Consider the following 24,735-nt stretch of genomic DNA (forward strand, 5'->3'; position numbering starts at 1 on the left):
TTTTCTTGAAAAAAAAAATGACATCACACATGTTGACTCACTGTGGAGAAAAACCTTTTTCGTGTTCCTACTGCAACTATTCATGTGGTCATAAGGGAACATTGACGAGACACATGCTGACTCACAGTGGAGAAAAACCTTTTTCGTGTTCTAAGTACGACTATTCGTGTTTTCGAAAGAGTAATTTGACGAGACACATGCTGACTCGCAGCTGAGAAAAAGGTTCCCAGTGCATTTCATAGTTGTATTTATTCATTTACAAAGTGATTTTTTTTAATTGTTTAACTTTATACTGTAAACAATAAAAAGCGAATTATTATTGACTGTCATTTATTAAATCAATAAATGTGATGCGTCACAAAGTGAATGTGTTTTTTAAGAATTTTATTTTGTTTATTAATTAGTCAAAAAAAGGCGTGGAGAAAAGAGTCCAAATATATTTTTTTTAGCTAAATAGCTATTAAATACCTTGTTTTCCATTTCCGGAAACAGAAATTCTTACTACTCATTATCGTCTATCTGATAAAAAGTATTTTGGAAATAAAATGTGCGTATTTAGTGAGTCCCTATTTTCAATATATTAATAAATGTTTATAAGCGCGGCTTCATAATAAAGTGAAGAAGTGAATTAATTTTTTTTGATATCCGTATTTTTTACACCACTTTTCTTTATAGACAAACATGCTTTCGTCATCTGCCAATCGTTTCATCCTTTTAATAAACGCTAATTTTACATTAAAATCCCTTACACTGTTACCCACGCAGTTAAATTAATCATCCCATATGTTGCATCTGAAACCTTTTGTTGAATTACAGATTCAGATGAACATGAATAATGGACTGTGAATGAATTTGAAACGAAATAAATGATGTTTGATGGAATTGGGTGATCATACGTGTAGGGATGAAACAAGATATGAAAGAAGGGAAAAAGGGAAACCAGTTACTAAACACGAAGAAACACACATAATAATAATGTTAGTTAAAGCTCAACACTATCACATGAGTTCCACCGCGGGGTAATAATTGTGGCCATAACCGACGAACGCATCAGCACTTTAAATATAGGTAAAGATTATGCACACCATAAATATCAACGACTTGCTTCCAATTTTTCTTCTGGTCTTTCCCAGACAAATGCACTCGACATTTGCAAAGTGTCCTTGTTATTGTTCTTAATTTAAAAACCTTAATCATTAAGGTTACGGTTGGAGGTGGGAGCTAGGAACTGGATAGTTGATAATCCGGTAAGAACTATGCATATTGTCACTTTAAAACCCAACACCATGCTTGTGATAGTTGTTGAAAAGTTCTGATACTGATATTTTCTTGTTAAGTATTTTGCATGATGAAATACGCAACTAGTTGAGCTTAAGTTGTTGCATGACTTTTGTTACACTTCTAGTTTCACGTATTAACATAGTTTTATGCAACAAAACTAGAATCGCGCCAGCGCGAAATTATGGCACCACTTACTAATCGTGTAGTGTAAAAATATGATGCAACTAGGCCTACTAGGAGAGGATTATTTATGACATAAAAGTATTTCAGCTGAGTGGACGTATGTGTTCCTTGTAATTATTTTACCGCCATTTTATCACCGAAAATAACGAATCAGCGCTGTAGTGCTGTTAAAAATATACAGTTGATGAATGAATTCCAGCGAAACGAGTGACTCTGGGATTTGAAACAGCCTAAGTACAAAAATAGAGATTCCCGTGAAGCGGCCTTTAAGGCAATTGGAAACTGTTAATGATGTTATTTTTAAAATAACATTTATTTAGTGAAATAATATTTCAGAGCACCTTATACAAAATATTGTAACACTGCATATTACGTAGAAACTTACTATTTCCAGTTGTTAAATTCCTCATCTGTTGTGTGTATTTACTACACATTGCTTCTAATATCTTTAATAACTCTATGATAATAGTAAATTCTGGGTTCAGATTTTAGGTATTCCTCCGTTATACATTTATGCACTGAATTAAAAAATAATATTTAACATAGTTTTCAAATTCAAATAAAAATCAAAGATTTTTGTAACAAATCGGAAACAAATATATCAATACAATCAACCGTAGCCATTGCTACGCGAAGAGTGTGCGAGGAAATGACACGCTATTGATGTCCCGCTTTACTTCGCTCTGTGGGAACATGAGAAATCCACTTGTCCCCAGTTCTATTTAGACCATCGATACGGTAAGTACTTTTACATTTATTTCCGAATACTGTGTTATACTATTAGGTACCTTATATTATAGTATTGAAAAGTGTGTATTACGTAACTATTTATCCGTGCGCTTTCGTCATTTAATCATTGATCTAAAATTAATTTTTGAATATTTATTTCAAATGTTAGATTGTTTTTCTTATTCGTTATAATATTCATTATTATTTTTTGGTAAACTAATGTTTTTAAGACAAGATTTTTTATGCATAGCACAAAGGGTAACAATTATTTTACAAGCAATAATTATTCGCCTGAAACACTCATCCACATTGAAAAATCTCCTGATAAAAGATACATGACGCCAACGCCAAAGGGACACGGGTTCGAGTCCCGTTGGCGTCATGTATGATCAGGAGATTTTTTAATGTGGATGAGTGTTTCAGGCGAATAATTATTGCTTGTAAAATAATTATAATATTCAGTTAAGCAACACTGCGTTTTAAATTATTTATAAAAACCCTTCCATTTTCATGAAGAATAATGACTAGCAGAAATTTAACAGAAGAAGAGATAGCGCAAGAACTTGATTATGATAGTGATATTGAGTTTGAAATGAACAATGACATCAGATACTAAAGATTTGGTTGAACTTTTAGAAGAATCGAATGATCAGGAGATTTTAATGTGGATGAGTGTTTCAGGCGAATAATTATTGCTTGTAAAATAATTATAATATTCAGTTAAGCAACACTGCGTTTTAAATTATTTATAAAAACCCTTCCATTTTCATGAAGAATAATGACTAGCAGAAATTTAACAGAAGAAGAGATAGCGCAAGAACTTGATTATGATAGTGACATTGAGTTTGAAATGAACAATGACATCAGATACTAAAGATTTGGTTGAACTTTTAGAAGAATCGGACTCGGAATCGACTAGTGAAAATGAAGACGAGGGAGAAATACTGGTTTCAAAACATGGATTCGAATGGAGTGTATTACCACCATCATCATCGAGACGTCGGCAATGGAATATTGTCAATGAAACTTCCGGCCTGAAAAATGGTAGTTTATTATCTAACACAATAAGAGAAATGTTTGCTTTATTTATAAGCGCAGATATGGTGACAGAAATATGCCAAGAAACGAACCGTCAATTGAGGCGTTTACCCTTGAATATGATTGAGCAATTATCCGAAGATGAATTATATGCTTTCATCGGTATAATGCTTGCTTCCGGCAGAAATCGCACCCGAAAACTAAGTTTGAATGAGTTGTGGACAAGTGAAAGTCCATTTTGTCAGCCGTTTTTCACGGCAGCTATGTCTCGAGACAGGTTCATAAATATTTATAGTCAGATCCGTTTTGATAATAGAGATACAAGACGAGAGAGATTTGAAGCTTCTTCAGACAAGCTAGAGCCAATTAAGTCGATTTTCAGTAAATTGGTAGATGCGTGTAAATCAAATTACTCTCCGTCGCTTGATATAACCGTGGATGAGCGTTTGGCGGCGTTTAGAGGTAAATGTCCATTTCGGGTATATATGAAGTCAAAGCCAGCCAGGTATGGCATCAAAATATGGATCGCTGCAGATGCTAAAACCGCATATATATGTAACATGCAAATATACAGCGGTATGATAAATAATAAAAGAGAAATAAATCAAGGCAATCGTGTCGTTATGGAATTGGTGGAACCTCAATATGGCACCAATAGAGGCATAACCATAGATAATTTTTTTACGTCAGTACCACTGGCGGACAATCTTTTATCTAAAAATCTGACCATAACTGGCACTCTTCGCAAAAATAAGAGGGAAATCCCTAAAGAGTTTTTGCCATCAAAAGAAAGGCCATTGTATAGTAGCCAGTTTGGTTTTACATCAAATAAAACACTTGTGTCATATGTGCCTCAGCAAAATAAAGCAGTTTTGCTGCTATCAACTCAATTCCTTGGAAATTAAATAAGCCAAACCGATACAAAAAAAACAGATATTATTTTACATTACAATAAAACCAAAGGTGCCGTTGACACAGGGGACAAAATGACCTCCGAGTATTCGTGTGTAAGGTCGACAATGGCCGTTTCGCTTGTTCATGGAAATGTTAGACATTGCTGCACTGAACACATATTTACTATGGATTCAAAAGTATCCGGAGTGGAAAAAAAATAATAGAAGTTAACGGAAATTATTCATAACACAGCTAGGTTTAGAGTTGGCTAAGCCCAATGTAATGAAAAGAAAAAACAGCACGGTCAAATTTCACAAACAACAACAAGATGCTTTCGAGACAGTTTTGTCATATTATCAAGAAACACCACCCGCAACTGCTGTTACGAATGATATTACAAGTGATTCAAGAAATGTACTAGTGTCCCGAGCACCGTCGAAAACTTGCAGATTTTGCCCATACAACACAAAAAAGAAGCACCATAGTTTGTCATATTTGTCAAAAATCTGTATGCAAAAGCCACAGAAAAGAAAAAAAAAATATTTCCTGCCACAATTGTGATGCAATTTAGATTAACAATTTTATATATTTGGTTTAAAATTTTTATTATTTTTAATTTCGCTGTATTGTTTTGTTCTTACATAATGTTGCTGTTATATTTAAATATAATGCATGTTTAATCTTTAATGTTTAGTTTCTCAATATAATATTTATTTTTACACATTTGTTTATTTCATTTAAAAAAAAAAATTAAGTTTGAAACCCCTGCAAGACTGGCAGCGTAAACACGCAAAGCTGTGTGCGTATAGTCCAGCGCCCATCAGTGGAATCAGCCGCCATTCGGTCACGGACCGTCGTTAGATAAGCACTTCTCGCACGTTTTTTTAGCATCTGCCGATGATTTTTTCATGTTTTCAGCTATTAAATTACAATTATTATCACTTTTGAGATAAAATATAATAAACATAAGCGATTGGCTATGAATATTCATATTTTTCCGATTTAAAATCGCTTATTTTAAGATGTGTATTGACTACACAGCACCGGAACGCGTGTATTTTTTTAGGACAGTAAGGGAAAGGTTAAATACATAATGAAATATTGTAAAATGTCAAATACATTGAATTTGACCGCGGCACACCTGTATCCGGCTCACGGCACACCAGTGTGCCACGGCACACCGGTTGCGGAGCACTGCCTTAGAGTACAGGAGTCAAATGGGGATTCCGTCCTTGTACGTGAGTTTTAATTGGAGATGTTCCGAGGAACTAGTGTCATTGATTCGTACAGTCGGAAAACATGCTGAATGCGCGCCCAACATTTTTATACGGTTGTAATTTGTCACATGAGAATGGGTCGTTCTTGAGTTCAACAGCTCGACTCTGGAATGATTTGCCAGTCTCTCGTGTTTCCATCCTCCTACGACATGGTACTTCTTACTTTTCTTTAAAAACCCTCAACACAGGATCTCCCAATATAAAATATGACTGATTTCCAAAATGTATCTATTCCAGAAGCACCGCAGAAGTCTGGAGTGGATAGAGTTGAAGAGGAGGCTGTAGCCTCTCTGGATCCAAAGAGTCCTGGTAGTATATCATGTCCAGTGTGCCGCCAGTTATTCTGGCCCCAGAAAGAACTGACTGAACATCTACAGCAACATGTGGGGGAATCCAACAGTTGCTTTGATTGTGGACAAAACTTCAAGCAAGTTTACTTTATTTTATGTCAGTACTCTCTCAAATTATCCCACAACTACTCGAATCAATAATCCGCCGTTATAATTTTACTACATAGTTGAAAGCACAAAATCAAGCGAAGGAATTTCCCTCAGGGTCTATGTCATATTTTGGGATGCTTGCAAAGGGTCTTCTTGATGGTATGAAGGATGGGTAGGAATCCAGCGGCAGTGCGTCCAGGAGTGACGGACGAATGAATCTATCCCTCCCACTGCGGTGCAAGGTGATGGATGAAGAGAGTCCGGCTGGAGAAGTCAAAGGATCTCCCGCCACGCAACTGATGGGCAGATGTATTCAGACAAACCTCACCCCATGAACAGTTACCGGCTGTAGCTTGCCACTTGGGGTGACCTATGGCAGAGGGGAAGTTATTGCCTGCTTCGTGAGTTGAATTCCTCATCACAATGACGACACAAGCAATATTTCCGCTTAGTGTGATGGTAGACAGCATTGGAAACAGCGAGTTTGTGCATTTGGAACTTTGGCTCAACAGCCGCTAAGTTTAATTGGAAATAACAGTTGTTGATGCCATTCGAGGTGTGTAAAATGTGAGTTACATTTTTGCAGGCAGGCAGCGAAACACACTTGCGCTGTACACGGAGTAGGTCAAAACTTCTGCTGTGACAAATGTGGGAAAGAATTTTTGAGGAAATCTCCACTGGTTTCTCATTTACGGTAAGTACATTTATGTCTTATGTAGAATACGTTTTTTGCAGCGGGTGCTTCTATAATGTATTCTTTTTGTAGTTTGGAGGCTGATAGTGATATTGATAGAAGGCTAATTGTAGGAAATTTTACTAACCTCCTGAACGCCAACGCATCCTCAACCCCTCAAGCCTTTGGCATATTGACCCTTATATTTTTTAAAGAAACTGTCAGAAGGTCGTGGAATTTGTGTGTATTTCCGCTTTGCCGTAAATTCCAAATAAATTAAATATTTCTGGGTGTATCCGGAAGGTGAGTACTGTTGTTGAAATACGCTTTCAAATTTTATTATTAGAAATTTATATAAATAAAAATGTGAATTTTCGTTTGTTCAAAATCTTAAATCTTCGAAAGTTCTTCACCTTTGAAATTTTGATACAACGTTGCATTCTAATCCGCTTGTGTTTTTACATACCTATATTATGTAGATGTCTCCTTTGACAGGTAAAAACATGCTATTTTGTCAGTAATAACAAAGTTGTTTAGTAATAACGTTCATTGTAGAAATGTATTTTATGCTTGTACAGCGCCCTTGAGGTGATTTTGCACAAAAACAGCTTTATAAAAATCTTCCAAATATTATTATTATTATTTTGTGACCTGCGGTAGGTAAAAAAATACTTGTTTTGAAAAACAGCGCCATCTTTTAAAAGCATCACACTCTTGTTTCTCTATCTGCACAGATAGACTGAGCCACAGCAACTAAAACTTTAAACAAAAAAATGTAATTCAAACGTAAAAAAAACTACAAAAATGGCTCACTTTTCGTTTTTTCATTTAAGCCCTGATCTAAAATTGGTGAAAACTAAAAAAGAAACTCATATTTTTTTAGACAATTTATTATAAACAATTCTTTTAACTCACTTTTAGTCATTTCATTTAAAAATAATTAATAAAGAATTTTATAGAGTTGTACATTTTAATTCCTCTGCGGTTAACTTATTGATTTGAATATGAAGCGTGGTGTTTTCTCTTTCTAACACCATTTAGAACATATGACAGTAAGGGAGACACAACAATTTCTATGAGACTATACGAGCTGTTCCTAAAGGCGAACAAATTAGCCTGAGAATACGTTTAATTAATCAATTCTCTGAATATAATTAACTATTCTGGGGAAAGTACAGATGGTAGATTATATATTACTTCTATTAATCTATTAACACATTATCTAGTAAAACGGTACAATTAACAAAAACGTAATTTTTCAAAAAATAAGTAAGTTATTACGGAAATAATGTCAGCCAGCTTACGGCGGATGATTGGAAATTTACTACCGGCTTTCCAAGGGTTAAAACTAACTAGGATACAATTCTTAAATTTCTGAAGAAATCGCACAGTCCTTTGCAATCATCAAAGTACACAACACTGGAGCTCGAGGGATCTTTTAGTACAGTAAGAGAAGGGTTAATGACATATATTAATATTATTGTTGATTATTTAATGATTTAGATGCCACTGTGCAGCCGCGGGCCTTCCCCCCTCCCGGTCCACTACTGCGTCGAGTGTGACCGCCACTACAAGTCGGCGTACATCTTGCGTCAGCACTTTCGCCGCACCACTCGATCCCAACCTCTACAGGTGAGTGCCGCCTAATACCAGAGTGAGCAGGCAGCATTCTGCCAATGCGCTCATATCTAGTTAAACCTCTCTCAGGATTATTACTTTGGTTTTGCGGACAACACAGCTATTACCCGTGGAGTCAGTTTGTTTGGTCTGAGAAATCCTTGTCTTCATTACTCTCATGGTGAGATATATGATCTAAACGGTGTTGGAAAGAGAAAACACAACAAAGCACATTAATAGCAGATTCGAGTGCCTGTCGTGCCCCTCGGTGCGGCGCTTCCGCAGCCCCGCTTTGCTCTCCCAGCACGCGCGCGCCGTGCATGAGCGCGTGGAACAGCTGACGTGCCACAGCTGCGGAGGTAACTATGCCACGCTGGACTCACTGCAGTCCCACGTCAAGAAGAAACACATGGGCTACAAACCGCCGCGCAACTGGGCGTGTACTTACTGCGATAAAAAATTTAGGGTGAGTTTTATAAATTACTAGCTGAATAGGCGTTGCTTGGGTTATGAACAGTGGCGGCTCGTGACTTTTGAATGTGATAGAGTGCAATGAGTGCGCCGCACGGATTTCCTGAAAATCTTCGTAAAAAACTTGAATTTTCGAAATATATAAAAATATATTTTCGGCAACAACATCAATGATGCCAATTTTTTGTAATATTAGCATTCTAGTACACCCAAAAGTCACGAGCCGCCACTGGTTATGAATGGTTTGAATTGTGAATACCTGACAACTGGGTGCTTTTGTGGCAATAAATAGTTGGTGGTGTAATGGTCGCTTTAGTTCCTCCCAAGCAGTTGATCGAGGAAAGATTCTAGGCCGTGGCAATTTTTTATTTAAACTTTTGTATTTTTAATTTTAATTTTGACTTTTATTTTTAAAAGTTGTGAGTCTGCACTATTTTTTATTTATTTTTTATATTAACTCCACACAGGAGGCCCTGAAGAAAATAATTTCCCTCAGGGCCTATGTCATCTTTGGGGATGCTGTGTGGAGGGTCTTTTTGTGGAGAGGAAGGAGTAAAACATGGGTCTTGAAGAGTCCCATGTTGTAGGAGGGAGGAAACACAGAGGCCGGCAGTTCGTTCCACAGCCGAGCTGTTGAACTTAAGAACGAATCGTAGAAGCGACCCGTTCTCATGTGACAAATGTCAACCGTGTACAAATGTTGGGCGCGCGTTTGGCGTGTATCCCGACTATGCACCGGTGCCGAAGGGATCAATGACGCTAGTTCCTCAGAGCATCTTCCATTGTAATACCGATAGAACAAGGACAGCATACCTACCTGACGCCTGTGCTCTAAAGATTGCAGTCCGCTTGTTAAGATTGGGGAATCTATCAAACGGACCGCCCGTTTTTGCACAGAGTCAAGGGTTTTTTTCAGGTATTTAGGGGCTCCGGACCAGAGATGGCTGCCAAATCCGACAGTAGGGCGCACTTGCGATTTGTACAGGGTCAGCAGTTGTGTACTATTAAAGTATCTGCGGGCCCTGTACAGTACGCCCAGCTTCTGAGAGGCCAGCTTTACTCTGGCTTCGATGGAGCCCCCGTACCTGAGCTGGTCACTTATAGTTACACCAAGCATATCAATGGAAGGCCTGTTCGGAAGATTGCTTCCGTTGAAGGAGACTAGATTATCATTTGGATCCCTTTTAGACGTAATCAGACAGGATTGGGTCTTTGAAACATTAAATTCGACGAGATTTATTTTTACCCCAGGAGGAAATACTCTCGAGATAACCGTCCATTCTCTGCTTCAAAGCCCTCCGAGCCGTTGGAGTTTGTGTGCCCTTTGGGGGCTTGTCAAACAAAAAGCTATCATGAACTGTACTGTCATCCGCGTAACAATGAATTGTCGCACATTGATGTGCAACAAAAACAAAGTCGAATCAACTATGATCCGTTTACTTAACACCTGTGACACCTAACAGTTAAGTTAAGGTCCTAACCTAACCTAACATATCCTGGCCTATTTTTTATCACATTCTCTTTTGTCAATGTTCTGTTTTATCCGATGACCGATTTTGGTCACATTTTTAAGTAATTTGATAGTAAAAAGTAAAAATTTAATAAGGTGAAAATAAAAATACTAATTTCAATGCAACACCGCCTTGGAGCAATTATAGTACATTTAGATGTGAGGCTATGATTGACGCATGAATTGACACTTATTATAGTACATTCAGATGTGAGGTTATGATTGACGCATGAATTGACACTAATTATAGTACATTTAGATGTGAGGTTATGATTGACGCATGAATTGACACTAATTATAGTACATTCAGATGTGAGGTTATGATTGACGCATGAATTGACATTTTATGTAATTGTAATTTGACAGGAAAAACAGTTTATTTTTATGGTTTTTTTAAGACAATTCCAAACTTTGAAAGATGCTGTATGCATATAATGCATCTGTGTGGGTTGTGTTTTCGTCTCAACATCGGTATGAATTTTTCAGAAGTTGGTTATGTTAATCTTTTGTAATGTTTTGTGCTTGCAGGCCCAGAACGTGCTGCAGAACCACATTAGAATCCACACTGGCGAGAAGCCGTTTGCGTGCCCGGTCTGCCACGACCGCTTCCGCCAGAAGGCTGCGCTTGATACGCACGTGCGCGCCGTGCACCTCAAGCTGGGCGCGCGCAGACGCAGGGTGCCAACACGAGGGTGGTATGCTCGAGAAGAACAGCACTGAAGACAAGCAGGAAGTGTAGTGTATCTGCCACTGGGATCCCATGTGTACTCCATTAGGAATACCTTCTTGTGTTCCTTGTCTTATTATGACATTGTATTGTTACCAAGTGTTGTGGCTGTGCAGTACTGGTGCAGTACTGGTGCAGTACTGGCGCAGTACTGGTGCAGTACTGGTGCAGTACTGGTATATTGATCATTCCTCCAATAAGAGTCATTTATTTCTTCCAGTCCCCAATTAATTTCACACAAAACTCAAAAAAAAATTTCACGTGTAACACGCATCAAATAATGCATTTCTTGCGCAGTATTAAAAAAAAAAAATGACAAAATGCGTGTTTTATTTTACTGTGTGAAGTTCAGGCGCAAGTATTAAAATGTTTTTCATTCATAATCTACAAAACAAAATCATAATTTCCAAAAAAGTGTATAAGTGATACAAGCGCTTTACAAAAGGCCGAGAAGATGTTAATGATGATGAGCGTCCTGGAGTTGCAACCACGTCAACAAACCAACAAAACATCCAAACAGTGAAGAAAATGGTTTTGGAAAATCGTTGAATCACTATTAGGGAAGTTGCAGAGGATGTTGGCATATCAATCGGCTCATGCCATGCAATGTACTCGGATGTTTTGTTATCCAGTGAACTTTGTAGGTTATGTTTGAATTCAGTTGCCCCACACCACTGACTCTATCCAAGGGATATAAGAAGACACGCGGGTGTAGATAGCAGGAATTCCGGCTGCACACGTATTCGGACCGTATGAAGTCACCCCCACCAGGTACTTCATGCAGTTGTTGTTCGGGTACGGAGCGAATATTGGACCACCGGAATCGCCCTGTAATATGAAAATATATTATTATACACTAATTGAGGTAAGGACGTGCTGGGCCCACATATCTGGACAACTTACATGCGTACATCTTCTGTGGAAATAGATCCTTCAGAAATACTTATCACACGCAACGCAAAACCACGCTTCCCATCCAACGCGCTGTCCTGTCAGTCTAACACAGTGAAATCCATAACTTTACAATATCTGATCGATGGCTTAACCGCGTAAGATTTTATATCAATTTCCCAAGCACAGTCGTGCTGTTGATAGCCAGACAGATTTTGATAAATCAATACCTCAATGAATTGACATTCTTAAATGTCAGACGGCAACATAAAGGCTAAAAATACTAATAAATTGGCAATTTAGAATTGAAAAAAATATCTTTAATTTACAATGGCTGTCGTGTGTACTTTTGGCACTAAAAATGAAATCAATTAATTCATGAGGTCTTTCGTCACAACTATGTAACAGCTTTTGTTTCTCGAAGCTGGAACAGAATCAATTGATCGCATCTCAGATGAATTAATTAAGTCTATAGATTGCGTATTTGATTTCTTTCAGTTCTAAAAGCCTAGTTAGTTCACCTCCATTCATTAATAAGTCTATTATTTTGCATAACAAACAACATTATCTTAAAAGTTGTGCATATTGACGGCTTGAAGGCCTTGTGCATCTGACTGTCGGAATCATATTCTGACAGTGCTCGCAAATATCGCTAACTGGCTTAGATGAGGGATTTTGTCAATATCGTATTGATATAGAGTTTAATAAATCTACCAAGATCGGCGTAGGATGTGTGAAAGAAAGATGGCGTTGGTGGGGAGCCTTCCAACCAATTTATTTATCCATTAAGGACATTTGCTGATCGTTTTGTTGTTAATGGGAGATAATTAACTAATAGTTTTAGTAAGATGTTACAAAGTGATTTGTAAAGTAAATTCCATTGCATATTGACAAGTGTGCACGTTGGCCTGGGAACGTAGTAATGCACATATTGCTCAGTGTTCCTTACCTTCAGTCAATAGAAACACTTTCTTCCCACAGAATATGCAAGTATCCGATACTCTACGATTGATTTAAGAGTCTTGGCGACTACCGCCATACATATACGCCGAGGTTCATACACAGTTGCTAACAATCTGTAAACTCGTCAACTTCAGATTTCATTATCGCAGACTAAAATGCATTAACTGCAATGCGAGTTGCCTGTAGACTGTCGGATATATTTATTAGTAAATCACTGAAAGATTATGTTGGCTTCTTCCCCTCAGCCTAAAAAAGGATATCTCTTGTTTCTTTGGTTTGTGGTCTTCACCAAAATAAATGAATTCCTTAAATGTAAAAGTAATTCTTCTTTGCATTTTTCTTCTTCTTTTGTGTGGTGGGGGGGTCAGAGGGGGACATCTAGGTCTGCGAGCTAGTCTAGGGCCTCAGGCGTCGCCATGTGAACCTCATCAATCCCGCCGGGGAATGAATGGAGCGGTCATTCGTTAACCACGTGGTCGGTGGTCGGCACAGCACCACATTCATACATCGCGGACTCTTTAAGGCCCCATCTGTGCATCATGTGGGCACAGCGGCGATTGGAGCACCTTAACCGATTGATGGCGGACCAGGTTTTGCGAGGCAATGAGAACCCAGGCTGTGTCTCGGTGGGGTCCTTTATGAGATGGGCATTTCTCACGTTGACCGTTTGCCACTCAAGTTTTCACTCAAAATCTTCTGGGGTGTGAGGTAATCGGAGGAGCCTGTCTCTCTTTCCGCCCAGAAGGGCTGTCGGGACTTCAAACGGCATGCCGGGTGGGAGACGACATCTTCGTGCAAAGGAATTGCGCTTTTTTGCAGCGCCTTCTTGTATTCCCTCAGTGTTGCAATTTCTCGCACAATTGTTTGCATAAATACATATGATATAAGAATTTATTTAAGAGGCGTGCATTCCATACAGGCAAATAAGCACTGCCTATCCAAGATTACTAACATTAAAAGTTCTAGCTACGAATCACAGCGCCAATTGCGCCTCTACGACCGCACTACTATATGCGACAAAAGTAGCAACTAATTATTCAAATGTGGACTGTTGATGTGTGTATTCGAAGAAATACTTGTTTTGGTTAGTGTAAAAAAGGCCATGCCTTTGTAGGAATGTAGCAATCAGTGCCATCTGTCAGTACCTCTATTAATTAGTACAATGTTTTATATATCCCGTAGAATTTGGTTTGTAAATATGAATAGTGAAGCGGTTATATTGATATTTGTATTAAGATGTTGAAGTAATAACAATTAATGTTTCTCCTAATGCCCTCCCCGATTAAATACTTTTCGTACGCCGCCGCTTACTATCAACTAGCAAAGAATAAAAAGGAAGAAGAAGATGTTACCTGACAGGTGTCCCCGCCACTTTCTCCCAAAGCACAGATTTGGGTCTGCTTTAACTCATCATAGGTATCTTCACACTCTTCTTTGGACACAATGTTCATTCGAAGTTTCTGTAGCCGGTTAGACTTGACACCACCTGGAAATAATCTTACTGTTGTCTTTAATTTATTAAAATAAATCTCCAAATACTTGAGTCGGGCCATGTGTCAGAATAACAAACGGGTACGCATGAGAAGCGAGGATTGTTTGAAGACCGAGTTATTTGGCAGTTTATCCTCTCCGCGTTCCCCTGCTAGAAACGGCTTGACGGTTAGTTTGTTAGGTTAGCGGTCAGGCCGACTGCTGTTGAAGCATCCACGAGAGTACAACATAACACCACATCTGTTTTTATTTTTATTAGGTTTATATTTCATTTTATTTGGTTTTTAACGCCCAGCGGGGCTTTTACACTGATTTTAAAAACAGAATATATCTAGGTAAGTTTTTAGATTCTCACGGCCAAAAGCATTTTTGTTGTTTGTTTTTGGGGTGTTATGCCGTGTTGCGCTAACTCCTTCTTTAGCCGACGTTTCGGACAGCGTTGCAGTGTCCATCATCAGGGCAGATCCGGTAGATCCGAAGATGATGGACACTGCAACGCTGTCCGAAACGTCGGCTAAAGAAAGAGTTAGCGCAACACGGCATAACACCCCAAAAACAAACAGCAAAAAAAAGAATATATCTAGTTCAAGGCATGATATAACAGTAAACTAATAAACTGAATATGAATAAATGGTTTAAGAATTATTTGTCTAATCGAGAGCTTACTGTCTGCATCAAAGGTCAACTGTCCTACAACTTTAAAGCTACAAGCGGCGTGCCCCAGGGCTCACATCTAGGACCCATTCTTTTTCACATATTTATAAATGAGGTTACAATGACGTTATGTTCGCAGATGATATGAAAATTTACCGAATTATTGACAATATAAATGACTGCTTATTAATACAATCAAATCTCATTAGCTTTTCTTATCGGTATATCCAAAATAAATTAACCCTTAATGTAAAAAAGTGTCAAGTCATGAGATTTTATAGAAAGAAAAACCCATTGATATATGAACCATCAAGTCTTAGGAAATTAGAAGTTTTAAATCAATATTTGACAACAAATTAACATTTATCTCCCACATTAACAATATAACCACCAAAGCGATGCAAATATTGGGTTTCATATTAAGAACTACAAAAGATTTCAAAAATTTATAAATATTGTATTCATCCATTGTCAGAAGCCATTGAGAATTCAACTCAAACATTTGGAATCCATTTTACAATATTCATTAAAAATCAATATCAATCAAACAGTGTTATTAAATGAAATTGATTCATCAAACTGACATAATTAATGTAATCAATTAGAATTCTGAGCTTAAAATTTACGTACCTAATAAATTTGTACTGAACTATTGTTGAGTGAAGTTTGTATAAAGAGGACAAAAAAGGTGTTTGTGGAAGAGTCCGTCTAGCATCTTTGGGAATGCTGGGTGGAGGGTGAATTGATCACTTACCGTCACTGGTTAGTCCCCAGCCAGTAGCAGTAAGATTTAACTGGTTGACATTTAGGTTCCTGTTTGTCCACAAGCAAGCCGGAAGGACAAATGTATTGAAACTGAAAATATAAAATAATTTTTATTATTTTTTTTGTTGTAAGCATTGAATAAAACATACTAATTTCGGTTGTCGGTGCATACTTGTATGCGTGAAGTGAATATTCCTGTGTAATGCATAAAATCATTCAAGTTCAATGAACTTTTAATTTTTTTAAATTTACAATCAATAAAGTGGAAGCCGTAGTTATTTAATTTTTTACTTTAAAAGTTTATTTCTTTTGTTTAAATGTTTGACTGATAATAATAATAATAATATTTGGCTAATTTATATAGCGCCATTTTCGTGAGAAATCACCTCAAGGGCGCTGTACAAATATATTTATTAAATAGTTAATAGGTACTAGAACTACTGACTTATCTATGTATGATACATCTACTATGAACATGGTGGTGACATGTCACCCTGATGCTCGTAAAGTTCTAATAGACAGCGGTTTGTGCTTTCTTGGATGGAATGCCTGTCGCACTCGCGATTACACAGGAGCCACTAGATGCTTCAAGTGCCAACAGTACGGTCACATCAGTAAGTCCTGCAAAAGAAACCTGTCGCCACTGCGCCGCTGTGGGACACACTTATGAGGATTGCCCCAAGAAGGCACTTCCCGCTGTCTGTGCAACATGTACCTGCTTTAAGAAACCTGCAGATCACTGATAGGGACTGTCCTGCCCAACTGGCTGCCATTAACATTCAAGTTAGAATTACCGATTATGGCTCTGGCTAATTTTACATATTTCTTCTTTTTAGGAACTACTTCTTCTTTTTTTATTTTTATTTTCATTTGTCTTGTTTTCAGGATTTTTCATGTGATTTACTGTTAACATTTTGTCCATGTATTTTATTTTCAGGAATAGCTACATGATTTGCTTTTCTCTTAGTCTTTTTTCTTAGTCTCTCCTTTTAATTTCATTAATGTATTTCAGGCTTGAACCGAACTGCGTTGTTTGTTTATTTTGTATTGTTTATGATTTTTGATTTCTTTTTGTTTGTCCCCATAAGGGGTTGGATCACGGACCTAGTCCCCGCATACGCTCACTGAAGCTCCGATAAGTTTGGGACTCTGCCAGACATCTGTGACACCCCTGAGGTTGGTTGTGGGTCAGAGGGAAGTCTGTGCGGACCTGGGCACCTTCCGTCCTGCCTCCGACCTCCTGACGCTTTTCTCCCCTAGGGTCTTTAGGGTTAATCCCTATCATCCCATTTACTCTCTTCTGGGCACCACCACGAGGTTGGCTTAGGGGCGCGGTATTTAGACCTGCATTTGTCTTCCCAACCACCACCAATCCATCCTCAGGACAGCCAGCTGCGAGGCTTTGAACCACCTTCCTTTTGTTTTCTCTTTATGCTTTCAGCTCTTCTGAATTTAGCGACTACACGATACTTTCTTTTTTTTCTACTATTATATACTTCTCTTCTCCTTTTTTATTTTTTAGGTTGCTGACATATCTGTAATTTATGCTCCCTTCTTTCTTTTCTAGTCCCGTCAAACGATTGCGAATTCCATGTTTTGTAATAATGTCCTGTTTTTTTCTTTTTCTATGCTTTATTAGTTATTTGTTTTTAGTTGAGAAGTATTATTTGATCATAACACCTACTGTAGTTACTTATCTGTAAGTGCTTGCATACCGCTTCCTAACACTGTATGCGGGGACATTGAAGGTCTAACTTCACATTTATATATTGTAGAGCCGTTTATTAAAAAAAAATAGATTCTTGCGAGAACTCCGAAGGGGTGACCATAAGTCACCTATACCGGGGTGGGACAGCGGTGGGTCACTTCAATACTGACTTATCTCTAAGACTAATATCTAGTGACTTACGACTAAGGCCTATAACTACTATCTTAACGACATATATACGAGTATTTACATATTAGCAAATTACAACTAAAATTAATATTAACAATCTAATCTTACTAACGCCAGAAGAAGAAGGAAGTTCTATTATATTAGGGTGTTTTTATTGTTAGCTGGATATATATGTTAAAGGAATGAAATTAATGAATAAAATCAATCGTCAATCTTAAACGCATTTAGATGATTCATCTGCCAACAATTAAACCGATTGATTTGTTATGTTCCCGCTGATATTGTCCATTGTCCATTGGCAGGCAAGTCAATAGAAAAATTGAATGAACGGAATCGCTAGATAATGTAACAATTACGGTATAAAAAGGTGAAAAAAAAAAAATTGGATAGAATGACGGATTTATGGAAATGAGAGTCTGAAAAAGTGAGTTTTTAGTTTGGATCTAAATTCTGTTGGGCTGGTTATGCATCTCAATTCCATAGGAAGTTTATTCCAAGCCCTAGGGCCGGATACTCCGAATGCACGATCACCAAACTTAGTGTTCGGATTTCGCTTAGGCTCTTTCAACCTTCCAATTGCAGATGATGTCGCTGATCTAAGAGTTGACTGCCGTAGACTAGTATTTTCCGGAATGCATAGCTCAGTAATAGACGGTGGCGCCATTTCGTTGATAGCTTTAAACATCATCCAGCATAGCTTGTACTGGATCCTTTCAGGACACTTCAGCCAGTGAAGATTTCGGAGGTGCTCCGAAATGTGCGAAAACTTGGGTACCCCGGTGATAAGCCTTGCTGCGGCGTTGAACACTGATTGTAGTTTATCAGTTTCGCATTTAGGAAGATTTGCATAAATGCCGTTGCAATAGTCAAGAAGTGATACTATATATGAGTTCACAAGTAATTAGGTAAGTCATTTAGTTTCCTCTGTGGTGCCATAATTTTTCAAGTTTACTGAAATTCAAAAGGTAAATTTCTTCTGTAGAAAGGCAATGATTATGTGGCAAATAATTTTTTTGTAATTAGCTTCACAAATCCTACAACTATAATATCCCGTGATTTAATAAATCTTATTTTCATCTAATAAAAAACATTAAATAACAGTGTTTATACCCTTATTAATAATTATATTAAATCAGTTCCAATTTTAAAAATTAAAATAATTTTCGGTTCGAAATATTTAATTATAGGACAGGATCGAAGGCAGGAATAGAAATTTGTTCAGAATATCACGAGGTATGGATAAAGACCGCATTGGCCAATGAACTCCCTGCCAATGTGTATTAAGGTGAGTGGTTGGAGGTACCTGGTGGATGAAGATGATATATACCTGACAGAATCCCTGAGTTGTATGAGGGTGATATCGTTGGTTTTCTTGCTGGGATTGTACTTAGGGTGGATGATGAACCTCTCAATGAGGACCTTATCACCATCGTCATCCATTATATTATAGGCACCAACTGTCACATGGTCTGGGCGGCTGTAATACATAACATACATATCTATATAATTCATATATTATAGTTAATAAAAACGGAATTTTACTATTGGATTATGGCGCTGGTTGAATAATTTTCGTTAATTTTGCGGGTGCGGTTAAAACAATAACATTAATAACACAGGATTAAAGGAAGGGGGTGGGAAATGCCACAGATTTACTGTGATGGATGCACGAGATGATGGTTTGCGGGTTTTACAAATATGGAAAGTTCACTGGCGGTGCGTGAGTATGATATTCGACTATCTGAGAAGTTTTTGTCAACAGGGACGCCTTTTCGTACACTGAGGTTCGTCTGTGGTTGTTAGAGGTTTCAGTAAATTGGATTTAGAATTGGAAGACATCTTTTAGGCAACTCAACTACGTATTAAACAAATTAATACTATGTAAGACGGTGCAACAGAGTGGAAGATACTACCAGTATCCCAGAGTGGAAGATACTACCAGTATCGCCCTGGTGTAAGACCACCATTCAGAATTGAAACGTTGCTCCAAATGGCTTTAGCTGTGTTTAGTGACTAGATCTGAATAGCCAGGTACTTCCCCACCTTCCTCTTTCCCTTCCCCACTTACCTTCAGCCTCACAACATCCCCCAATTGGGGATGCCATAGTCTCACTGGCTCCAGACGGGAGCAGTTGGGACTCTTGTGAGGTATTCACTATAAAAAAAAATTTAAAAAAAAAAAAAAAACAATTATGTTTATGTTTTTTTGTTAATAAATTTCTTGAAAAAAACTGTTAGTTCAGAGAACTGTAGACCTTGCATCCAAAAAATTAAGCATTTGAAATATATTCTATTAGGCTGCTGATAGAAAATTACCAGTCACTGAAAAGCGTTCCTTCGCACGCATAGTCCGCCTTAGCGCCTCAACTCCATCCTAGTGCCACCTCAGGAACGTATTAAAACTGCTCACCCTTTTCTCCTGTCTGTTAGGCAATGGGCTGCTGATAGAACGTACGAGTCACTGACCAGTGTTCCTCCGCACGAATAGTCCACTTCATTGCCCGAAGTCCGTCCTAGTGCCACCTTAGAAAAATATTTCATTAATTTAAAATGAATTATAATTTCAAACAAATCTTAATTTTGAATGAGGAACATCACGTGTCACTGTGTTCGTAATCTCCGAAACCGCCCAAACGATTGCATTGTATATGGTTGGTTTCAGCTTGAAATACAGGATAGTTTTGGACCCGAAAAGTGGCGCTATTGTCGAAATCTAAATTTGTTTTAAATTTTTTCTTCTTTTTCTCATCCAAAAATACATACAACCACAAATTTTACCTTCTCTACATAGAAGGTGGTCTGTGGCAGGACAACGTTTGCTCGGGCTCACTAGTACATATATTTGATGCGTAGGTATACAATTATGTTGAATATTTGGTCTGTCATTCATTCCAACAGTTTAATCCTAAAAAATTTTCGTTGAAGTTTTTAACAATACTACTTATATTTATACCAATATTGTTCGAATACTCACCATGTACGGGAACTCGCCTGGTTTAGCTCCTTTCCCCCCCACTATAAGACTTTCTTGACACGTCTTGGAATGACTTGCGTATTCGTTGCACTCTGAAATTAAAACATGAGTAAGCCTACTCCATACGCAGAGTTTGTTCCGAGAGATGTAAGCCAGCTTACTAACTGTAATCACTTATATAGTTAGTTAGTTAACTTACTTGATTCGCTGATTCGTGACATCTGTTGATTTTTTGGTTGTGGGCAGCAAACGATAGCCGTCCTGTCTAGAAATAAAAATATAAAATATATAGTCATTTGCATCCAGTTTGTATCGACAATAAAATCAACTCTATAGATTTTTTATCGATTACAGATTAATAGAGAAACCACTGTACATTGGTTAGAAAATAATTTGAAATAAGTATTTAAGAAAATAATGCATTTTAGTAGCGATTTCATAAAACAAAACGAACAATTTGACATCTTTTCTTCACGCATTGTTTTGACATAATAATTTAACACACGCCCCATTTTGCCTCGAATAAGTATTTGATTCACTTGATTGTGACATGTCTTCCACTGGCGTCCCCGACTCCTTCTATCGTTCACTTCCGCGTCATAATTTCTCCTTGCACCCCTTTATTCGTTCATCACAAACGACTGATCTTACAACAAATAATATTTGTCTTGTGTGTTCCTCGGGAGTCCCTGACTTGTTCTACCATTCACTTATTGTGGTAGCATAAAGTATTCCACATTGTTACTGTCAAAAAAACTACATTATAATGACTTCAATTTGAGTGTGTATCTCATTCCAGTGCCCAGACAATGCGTATTAATGAAACAAAGATACATGTCTTCATTGTTACAAACAAACTTCGACAAATATACCTTTATAAGACATATTTACAAGAATCATAAAACTTACCACTAAATCCACAATTGGTTGGGGCGATTCCATTTTCAATGTTTCGTTGGACCGAGGGACAGTTGTTGATCACTTTGCATGTTCCGGACACTCTCCCACGTTTGATGGTGCAATTATCACCCACTGAAATATTAATTAAATATATATTAAGTCATTGCCCTTTTCCTATTCGGGTTGGGGGATCCATCGCCTTGATAAGGCGCCTCCAGGCATCCCTTACCTTTCCTCGCACAGCCTCTGAAGTTATTTATTTAACTTTTTTAATTTTATTTTTTTGTGATTACCGCACAAGAGTCTCAACTTCTCCCAACCGTCTGGAGCCAGTAAGTCTATAGGTCCCCTAATTATTAAGATATGTTTTGGGGCTGAATGTAGTGGGGAGGGAAAGGAGATCGAAAGAGCAAGCTTGGGAAGCACCTACCTGGCTATTCATATTTGATTATCAAATACGGCTAAAGCCATTTCAATCAAAAGTTTCAATAATTTTGACTGATGGTCTTTCTCCAGGGTGATACTGATAGTATAGTTCACCGCGACCTCCGTATTCATAGCCAAGGATCGTAACCATTCAACATCAACGTGTAACAGTTTTAATAATGAAAATGGGTGAAACATGTTTTTATTACAACCGCCTGTTAATAAACATATCAAAGCCCATTGTCAATCTATCACATACAAGTTCAAAGTGTTTGAGCTGGAGTATTATTTAATAAGAGAAAACCCGGAGACACAGCTAAATTAATGATTTCAAAAAATTAAATCACTTTGTTCAGTTATATGTATAGGTCGCCTGGTTGCGGTTGCACTCTTACACTCTTGAGTTAATATTTCCATTGAACTGAAGAAGTTTGAGTGTAACTGAAACCGGTCGACATATATAACTCAAATAAAGTGCTTTAAAACAATGTAAAAGTTATATAATGTCAAGCCACAAAGTGTTTGCTTTCTTCGATAAAAATAATAATAATTATTGACTTACCTCTAGCAGAATGCACCAGCGTCACAACTAATGGCATTAATATCCAAACATATTTCAACCTGCAAAGCTGCATTGCACCTGTTATCGAAATTGTATGGTATTTATATGTTTTACTGCTTTCTTACAGATATTCTCACTTAAGTTAGAGCAATCCAGTTAGTAAAACTCAATTCATGCACAAGTAGGTCCTTACAAAAAATAAAATAACCTTCTCAGTCAAAGGATACACAATACTACAAAATATCCGAAATAATATTATGTTAAATAACCAGTCTGCTGATGGCTATTCATATGTAAATCTCACCGCTCTTGGCCTTTAGCGATGGTTGTCCAAATTTTATATTATTTTTAATTTCCTCAAACCGCTCAATTATTAAACCTGTAAATGTGGGATATACGATGAAATATAAATAGATTCATTGGCTTTATACCACAGTAAGCAATTTATATGTTTCCTTATTCACATTCAGAGGTAAGATTTTTGGAATGAGCGCTGCGGAATACAAAACCGAAATCTCCATCGCTCAAGGCATTTATTTTGTAAAAACCTTATCGCTAAAGTGGCACAAAGAGAGGCAAGAGACACAAGTGATACACTGGTCTCAAGTGATACACTAGTCTCAAGTGATACACTAGTCTCAAGCGATACACTAGGCTTTGACTATGACGTATGAATAAAAAGCATTTTGGGATAATTGGATTCAGTCAATAGTTTGTGTGTCGGTATTTAGTATTTAGTAATAATAATAATAATATATTTCACATAAAATTATACAATAAACCATGCGGAAAGTTTGACTAGCCAACTAGGAAAGGATCCTGTTTTAGGCCAGTATAATTGACATGTTTAGTTCAAATCATAATTTCATATTACATTGTATAATTATAAAACATATTATTTTATAGAAGGAAAAAAAGTGTTAAGATTGAATTCCTGTTAGAATCTTTAGTTAAATATACAATTTTGTACTTATAAGAATAAGCGAATAGAAAAAATAATATCTTAAAATACAAAATTAGTATCGAATGCTTTTGTTTAACAATAGATGCATGTTTGATTATTTAAATCGCTGGCAAAAATCGAGAATCAAAACATTCTTCAAGCGTGATAACAAAATATAATAATTAACATGAATGACGTGTCCCCAGCTTTAGGAGCCGGTAAAGAAACTCAAAAAGTTGCGACTCGAGAAGGATGCAGCAAATGATTAAAAACAAAATTGAATATTTATCTTAAGGAAGTGAATAAAAAGCGACATAAGACAATGGTTGATACCCAAATGTATTTTTTCCATTTCTTTGCTTAATTTTTTAATCCTAGTAAGATATTTTCCCTTGGAGCACTTTATGTAAAATAAAACCGATAAAGTAATTAAAAGCCAGATGGTAATAATAAAAAGACAGATCACCGCAGTAGTTTTAAGGCAGAACAATGGAAAGGGTAGAGTTATAAGTTTATAATCTAGTTGGGTGGTTAGAAAATAATCAAAAGCATAGATTGATAAAGAATAGACAATTGTGTTCGTTTTTGTATTGTATGGACTTTAACGAATTATGTATGAGTGTTTTTGCAATTATGTATATATATTTTTTATAGTGAGATTTTCTATTGATCAACATATCTTCACTTTTGACCCTCCCTAAATAAAGGAGCCAGTCGTTGATCATTTTGCCCAAAACATTTGTACTTTTCGTTTTCCAAGCATTGGGAATAAAATTAAATGATTTTGGTCCTAAGTACGAGAATTGCCGTTGCTCAATGGAAGTCGAGGTTTTTGTGGGGACTATTGGATTATTCCTTGAAAGTAGTGTACATATTGATATTTCTGCATTAAACTGATTCTGATATAATTGGATTTAAAGTTTCGATTCTGGGAAACAAACCAATGAATGTGTGTCTTCATAATTTGTACTCTCGTTTAGAGATGTGAATATGTTTAAAATCCCACCGTCTGGAGCCAGTGAGTCTATGACATCCCCTGCTGGAGTATGTTGTGAGGTGAAGATGGCTTTTCAGTTATTGTCACCAACCACGGCTAAAGCCATTTCAATCAACGGTTCAATTCTAAATGGTGAGATTTCTGAGATTACATTTCACCCTGAAACTTGCCGTAAATACACTTCAATGTTATTTTTATAAATTAATTGATATGAACCAGAAACCTCCGGATTTGTAATCGAGAGCCTTACCACTATTAAAGTTGGTACTTTAAAAAATGTAAATAATCAAGTAATACATTATTATTATGGATTAAAAAATCATTTTATTTCCTCAATTATTTTGCGTATATTTTCCTCATTGGAAAGGTTAAATTATTTTAAGGTTTGATTTTGTATTTTTTAAACTTATGAATATTTATGAATATTCTCGT

At 37.0% G+C, this 24,735-nt stretch overlaps 2 protein-coding genes across 2 annotated transcripts; one reads left to right on the forward strand and one right to left on the reverse strand.

Annotated features, from left to right (window-relative positions):
- The first annotated feature begins 7,897 nt into the window (after positions 1-7,897).
- LOC149416057 (zinc finger X-chromosomal protein-like) lies at positions 7,898-11,047 on the forward strand. Its single transcript, XM_089641546.1, has 2 exons — positions 7,898-8,147; positions 10,642-11,047. Exons 1-2 carry the CDS (start codon positions 8,019-8,021, stop codon positions 10,831-10,833), a joined length of 321 nt encoding a protein of 106 aa, XP_089497672.1. The 5' UTR covers positions 7,898-8,018; the 3' UTR covers positions 10,834-11,047.
- A 9-nt stretch (positions 11,048-11,056) lies between these two features.
- Positions 11,057-22,579, reverse strand: LOC149416058 (chymotrypsin-1-like). The gene is made up of 9 exons (XM_089641540.1): positions 22,364-22,579; positions 21,385-21,507; positions 20,675-20,740; positions 20,476-20,567; positions 19,912-20,024; positions 18,829-18,978; positions 15,594-15,694; positions 14,047-14,180; positions 11,057-11,668 (listed from the first exon to the last, which is right to left on the reverse strand). Exons 1-9 carry the CDS (start codon positions 22,434-22,436, stop codon positions 11,498-11,500), a joined length of 1,023 nt encoding a protein of 340 aa, XP_089497666.1. The 5' UTR covers positions 22,437-22,579; the 3' UTR covers positions 11,057-11,497.
- Between the last annotated feature and the right edge of the window lie 2,156 nt (positions 22,580-24,735).

This window comes from Hesperophylax consimilis, chromosome 17 (assembly GCF_061612785.1).
Source record: "Hesperophylax consimilis isolate HC1 chromosome 17, BYU_Hcon_1.0, whole genome shotgun sequence".
Taxonomy (NCBI): domain Eukaryota; kingdom Metazoa; phylum Arthropoda; class Insecta; order Trichoptera; family Limnephilidae; genus Hesperophylax; species Hesperophylax consimilis.